A 7,047-nucleotide genomic window follows, 5' to 3' on the forward strand; every position below is an offset into this window, starting at 1 on the left:
AAAAAAAAACATATAATACATAAATTACATTTGAATTAATATAAAAATTACTTAAATTCAAAATTGAATTAAATGAATTGATATAATCAATGCAAACAATAATTGAAGTCATCATTTATTGCAGTACACACACACACAGATATATATATATATATATATATATATATATATATATATATATGAGTGATGTTGAACATTGCAATCATTTGTATTTGAACTTTATTTATACAGTTTGTAATAAAAATTAAATATATCATAATAACACAAAATCATCTCACAGATTAAATTGATTGATATAATCAATGCAAAATTTTTAATGTAGTTTATGTTTTCAACAGAGATTAGTTTCAATTTAAATAAAAAATAAAAAACATATAATACATAAGTTAAATTTGAATTAATATAAAAATTAATTGAATTCAAAATTGAATCAAATGAATTGATATAATCAATGCAAACAATAATTGAAATGATCATTTACTGCAGTACACATATTTCAATATTCATAATATATATTTCTTTTTTTAGAAATGACATTTTGACGGGAAATTACTATTTTTGGCAAAACTCTGCTTTTATATATATATATATAGATGTCCATGTGTATGTAGGGATGGGCAACGGTTAGTTTGGTCTGGTTTTATTCTACAACGATTTTGTTTTTCGATTTTCGATTTTGAATATCTCTAATCCAAAACCAAACCATTTTATTACGGTACGGTTCGATTTTTTTTTTTGTAATGCAGTTCGGTTTATACGGCCGATTATATATGATTAGATAAAATTTTGTTAAGAAATAAATTTATACGTCACTTTATGCCTTTAAAATCTAAATCATAGTATTTGTCAAACATTTAATTTGTAGGACTTAATCTTATATATATATATATAGTGTTATGTACAGACATGGCATACGAATATAATAACAATATATAACTAATTAACTATGTAAACACAGAAATTGCATGAATCCAACGGAATATTCAGTAATAGGAATGATAACAAGGTGCCAACCAGCTCGAATGAAACGCCAATCATTTTAAGAAAAAATTAAAGAAATATATACATTAAAGAAAAATAAAAAATCGACTGGTGAGTGGTGAGAAAGAAAAGAAATTGATCGAATTGAAAATTGAGGATTAACGTTATTAAGTTTCTAAATCTTAATAGTCCCATTATACATAAAAAAATCTTATACTTAAGATTCATATGACTCATTATACATAAAAATCATATACTTAACAATAACATGACCGGTTAGATTATTCGTTTTTTGAGGGATTAAAACGAAAACCGAATTTCATAAAATATAAAACCGTAACTGAACGAAAAGCCGAACCATTTAAACCAAATTATCAATGTTGATTGTATTTTATTTTGCGTGAAATATAAATATAAAATTTATTCGAGCACGAATGAAAAAATGAATTCTAAATAATATCATATTTTTAATGTTGTTTTAATAATTACCAATTTTTTTTATTTTTTTATTGGAGTATAATTACCAATTTTAATATGTATTTATTTGTCAAAAATTGTTTTAATCATTTCAAATAAATATTTTAAGACATTCGAATTAATTATTACATTTATTTTAGTTAATTTTTGCGATAGAAGAAACAAATTAGAGAGTAAATAGTCTAATTGTCATTTGTTAACAAATTTTGATGTTTTGCAATCATTATTCGATAATTTAGCGCTTACTATAAAATTTTGCTAAGTCAAATAACTATTATGGTAACTAATTTTGGTTATTGAAAAACTGATCGAATTTCCTTTTTCAAATTCTACTCACTGCTCGTATTTTTTATTTAATAGGAAAAAAAAGTATAAAAGGGCAAACTCAAACACAAATCAAATAGAGAAGTTATTCAAAATAAACTCATTTTTCAGAAATTATATTTATTAAAATTTAACATATGCATACGTAAAGAAAATAAAAATAAAAAACAAAAAATGCTGAGACCAACACATAGAGATTTTTTATTTTCTAACATTTGATTTTTAAGATAATCCAGTTGGCGATAATGCATAATCATTACTATTTATAAAGAATATAGAACTTGCGCGCCAGATTTTCAATGGAACGAAGTTATTTTTAACTCTTGCAATTGCTTTACCATATTACAGCAAAGATGATGGAAATGAAATATAGCCAAACCAAAATGTAGCACTAAAGGAAACAAAATAATAGTCACATATAGTAGCGCTAAAACACGTAAAATACACGCCATTTTATTAATCAAGAAAGAAGAACTAACATATCTTACATTAGAATAACCGCACAGAGAAATGGACAAACAAGAAAAGGGAAAACAAAAAGAAATTTAGACACAAGCACACACAATAAGAGGGGGGTGGGGTGAGCAAATAAAATCACTAGCAATTGAGAAATTGCAGTGTTTTTGCGCCGCCCAAAACAGCTTCGATAAGAACTGAATCACACCCAAGAAATAAAAAAGGGAGGCAATTTTCTCGCATAAATTAAACTTCTGACTGAACAAAACCACTGAGATGCCACATACCAGTATACATTTGCATTCGGATGAGGAGATCCAATTAAGGGATCAATCCAATATCCTTGAAGTACTCATGCTCAAGAGCACTTCTGGCCGTAGTCCGTTTGGTGGGATCCAAGCAGAGCATTTTCTATAAGAGTGAAAGAGTATCAGTAATATAACCAACAGATTAATTTCTTTCCTAAAAACATGCAAAGATTATCCCTCTTGTGGTGATGACAACCGTACTGGAGTTCCAATCACAAATGCATCTTCATGATCCTTCCATGCAAGTCGCTAAGTAAACTACAGAAACGTCAACCATCTAACTAGAAGGGTTGTAACATTTTTTCGGCATTTAGATGAGGATCTGGCTACAAAAGGTACATAAAAGTTTCTCTTAAAGCAAAACAGAGCCATTTCGCTGAAACACACATGCTAAACAGAACTATTATACCAATCAAGACACTTTTCTAGTGGTAGGATCAAATACGATTTAAACTAGTTCTTTTTCATATTTCTCTATGATATCCTCATACATAACTTACACCAAGGAGGTTAAGGCCAGCTGCATCAAGATTTGGAACCACAGTAGCCAGATCCTGCAAATAGAGCTAACAATTAAAACTGGTCCTAAATGTTTCAAACAAGAAAGTAATAAGCGGAAATATAATTTTAAGAAGAAAAAAAAACAATTGTAATCACCTTAGACGGCCATTTTGGAAAAGCTGACTTGAAATCAGGAAGAGATGTCACTCCTGGCCATGTATCTTCGTTTGGGGTACCCATGACTCTGTGTTACAGACAACAAAACATAAAGTAGATCATTAATGATCCAGGACACGTTTTAGTAAATCAACAATATTTTGAAATTGTTTAGAATTGATCTCATACAAATAGTTGCTGGCCATTAACCAATTCAAAGACCAATTATCCTGTGTGTATGGGGAAAGGATCACAATGTACAATTATATTGCAATGCATACATCAAATTCATTACAAGTGCATGCATATTGTCCCCTTTCGAGTCAGCATAAAGACAAAGTACGTCCATTTGAACTTTGATGGGTAAGCAAGAAATAATTTATGAAGCACTATACAGATTAAGTAGCAAAAGCATCATTAGCTTTATTTGTTATCATGATAATGAATTGTCCATGGGACTACAATCCATCTCAAAAGAAAGAGATAAGCTCAAGAAAGAAGACAATTTTAGTCAGATAAATTACCTAAAAATTTTAAAGAGTTCATCAATCTCCGAGTCCCCAGGAAACAGTGCTTGCTGATTTACCATTTCAGCAAATATACAACCAACTGACCACACATCCACTGGAGTAGAATAGTGGCGCGATCCAAGTAGTATTTCTGGAGCCCTGTACCATAGTGTCACAACCTGCAAAAAACTATGGTAATTGAGGCAAACGAAACAATTCATAGATCAGGATACAAATCCATTTGTGACTGGGTTTAAGATGACAATACAGATTGTAAACTATAGACAATATCTAAACCTCTTTGCTTGAGGTCAACAACTAAAGCGACTGCAGCTTTGGAGGAACTTGAATTTTGGCCACAACAAATTACCATCAGGGAAACAGCATAATATTTGTGTAAGCCTATGCTATTTTATTGTTATTTGTCCATAGTAAAATCTGGTATTATCTACATAAATAATAACTAGACTAATGGAGGGACAAAAATTCCAAGGGTCAATAGGTTCAAAGCTGAAAATATTATTGAGTAAGAAACCATCTACCACATGCGTAAAGTTTGAAACCATTCACCTCATGTGTAAATGTCCTGACAGGTATACCAAATGCTCTAGCCAATCCGAAATCTGCAAGTTTTAATGCATTGGTCCGGCGATCTATCAGCAAGTTCTGAGGCTTCAAGTCTCGGTGAAGGACACGATGAGAATGACAATAGGCAATACCACAAAGTATTTGATACAGAAACATCTACAAAAGTAGGATTGATTCAATGATGATATTGATCTGCAAACAAAAGAGGCGGGGTTCTTTTTCTCCAAGAAACTACCTAACCCCTATACCACACAGCTTATATACTCCTCACACAAATAAAATCAATTCACATAACTAGTGAACAAAGACATTAAGCACATCCTTCATTTAAATATGATACGATGTTTTTTCCCTAGATGATGAATTCAAAATGCATGACTCTTTCAATCTCAACCCTCCTCATGCGTCAAACTCATCCTCAAGCATCACGTTCTCAAACCAGCACTGGCCACAGAGGTTACTCACTTTGACCAGATGAGGATCCTTTGAGAACTCTGGGCAAGAATCCATGTGTTTCTTCAAATCCAAATCCAGATATTCAAAAACCAGATACAAGCGTTTTTCACTGTGCACCACATCCTGCAACCTACAACCAAACAGTGCATTAATGTATCGGTGCATGGCATGGATAACAAACATAAAGCAAAAGCCGTTTCAATTAAACATCTCCCTAAAAATATTAATCTGACTTATTAGACGAAACACCATTTTCAACTGGAAATGGCATATGCATGTACATTGAACAGCATACACATTCATTTTACCACCATACATCTGACGACCTTAGGATTAGCAAGCAGCCAAGCTGGTTGTATCACTACGAACCTCACAATATTCCCATGTTGCATCTCTTTCAAGAGAGAAATCTCTCTGATAGCGGTGCTTGGCACTCCCTCATCTTCCTGCTCCAAACGGATTTTCTTCAGAGCAATTGTTTCATTTGTTATGCGATCACGAGCCTTGTACACCACTCCATACATACCCTCACCTATTTTCTCAACTTTTTCATACTGCAGCCAATATTCAGGAATATCACAATCCATTATGAGCATTAACTAATAAGAATGTACACAAAATCTGAGTAAGTTACCTGATCCATCTAGTCGAAGATGATTGAATTTGCTGATCAGTTGTAGAAACGATTTTTCAGAAAAGAAAAGGCAATGTAAGGACATGATGCAAAAGTAACATAAATACAGCTATCCAGGTATTTATCTTAAACAGGATCTATAAACAAATCAGACATTGGGCATGTGTCACTCTGTATCTAAAAAGTTTTCAATTAAGCACAGAGAACAAATCATTAAATATAAACAATCATCTCAATCAAGCGAAAAATAGCTTCTTCCTACGCTTCATATTACTCCAGTAAATCCATAAATTCGCATCGATCCACATTAGAATGCAACAACATAAGAAGTTAAAATCCATAGCAGAAGTTTAGACTTTAGATCATGCTGAAACTGAAAAGGCATTCGCAAATTTCACAGTGTTTCACTTCATAAAGCAATAATTATCCGAAAACAAAACTCGACCAAGCCTAAAAGGCAGAAAGATCGTCTACATTTTCTTCATCATAAACATCAAACACACAAACAATACACATAATGATGGATTCAGTTAAAGCTCTAAACTAATCGCAGTTCTATTCATCAAAGCTTCTTCCAATGACGTTAACTCAAAATAACAAATGAACTATCAATTTATAGAAAATCAACAATCAAACTCACATTCTAGCATCAGAAATCGAAGACTGGGGAACTAGATTGACAGAGAAACTGCAAAAATAAGTTAATCAATGCAAATAATGCAAAGAAAAAGTAAGAGATAGTTGAGAGGCGATTGCTTTTGACATACCAGAGATCGATGAAAGTGGAGAGAGTGAGAGTGAGAGTGAGAGTGAGAGTGAGTGAAGGCAGTGTGGCTGTGTTTCTGCAATAGGGTTGGCTTTTTTAAAAAACAAATTATATTTCGTTTTTTAAAAATTATATGATTGGGTAAAAATATGGGCGCTTTGACCAAGATTGGATATGGTAAGTCAAGTCGTTTTCTCTACTTTTAAAAAACAATAAAAATTTCCCATTTGCTACTTGTCAAAAAATCATTGTTCTCATTCTCAACTTTATCTTTACTCCTTACTCCATTAAAACATTGTTTCAACTCTCCATATCTTTTAAATTTCCAAATTTACCCTTATATCTTTATTTTAAATAATTGATTTTTCATTTGTAAATAATGGTTCATCATGCTTCCGTAAATAAATTAAATTTTTTTACCTCTTTGACCGGAGTACCGCCGGGTTATATCCACCGTATTTTACGAACTGCTCCTCACAGGCCAACCACACGATCGCAACCGATGGTTACAGACGCAGATTCCTTCAGCAGCACTTGGCACAACTCTAATTCGTTTCTCAATAAAAGATAAAATTTTGAAAATAATACATGAGAGGAGCTAGAGCAAATATCTCTTTTATTCAAACAATAACACTCTATTAATATATAGTAACCTCCTGTAGAGGAGGAGAAACTTGTTTAGTAGCTGAACACACTACACACATATACTTGAAATAAAATTATTACAAATAGTTTGAAGAAAAATGAAGAGGTTGATCGATGCCTTCATCTTCCTTCTGCTTCCTTATTTATAGAAGGCTTCTTCGGATTTGAAACTCGGACTTCAAATCTTGATAAGCCTTTACAGCTTGCCTATGGACCATGTAGTGGTTGAGTGGTCCTATAATGGCC

At 32.0% G+C, this 7,047-nt stretch overlaps 1 protein-coding gene across 2 annotated transcripts; it reads right to left on the bottom strand.

Moving 5' to 3' along the window:
* Positions 1-2,152: 2,152 nt before the first annotated feature.
* Positions 2,153-6,213, bottom strand: LOC140830935 (cell division control protein 2 homolog A-like). Of its 2 annotated transcripts, XM_073194517.1 has the most exons (10): positions 6,158-6,213; positions 6,031-6,078; positions 5,391-5,422; positions 5,126-5,310; positions 4,766-4,886; positions 4,283-4,456; positions 3,728-3,891; positions 3,204-3,291; positions 3,047-3,100; positions 2,153-2,649 (listed from the first exon to the last, which is right to left on the bottom strand). In XM_073194517.1, exons 3-10 carry the CDS (start codon positions 5,397-5,399, stop codon positions 2,560-2,562), a joined length of 885 nt encoding a protein of 294 aa, XP_073050618.1. In that variant the 5' UTR covers positions 5,400-5,422; positions 6,031-6,078; positions 6,158-6,213; the 3' UTR covers positions 2,153-2,559. The 2 variants fall into 2 exon arrangements, with proteins under 2 accessions (XP_073050618.1, XP_073050619.1); XM_073194518.1 differs by lacking the exon at positions 6,031-6,078 and having other exon boundaries at positions 6,158-6,174.
* Positions 6,214-7,047: the final 834 nt, after the last annotated feature.

This window comes from Primulina eburnea, chromosome 4, assembly GCF_022965805.1.
Source record: "Primulina eburnea isolate SZY01 chromosome 4, ASM2296580v1, whole genome shotgun sequence".
Classification (NCBI taxonomy): domain Eukaryota; kingdom Viridiplantae; phylum Streptophyta; class Magnoliopsida; order Lamiales; family Gesneriaceae; genus Primulina; species Primulina eburnea.

Excerpts from the sequence above, each read along its gene's own strand:
- LOC140830935 (XM_073194517.1), bottom strand. Across the intron at positions 4,887-5,125 it reads CAACATGGGAATATTGTGAG|GTTGCAGGATGTGGTGCACA; the intron begins GTTCGTAGTGAT and ends GTTTGGTTGTAG. Across the intron at positions 3,101-3,203 it reads TTCCAAAATGGCCGTCTAAG|GATCTGGCTACTGTGGTTCC; the intron begins GTGATTACAATT and ends CTCTATTTGCAG.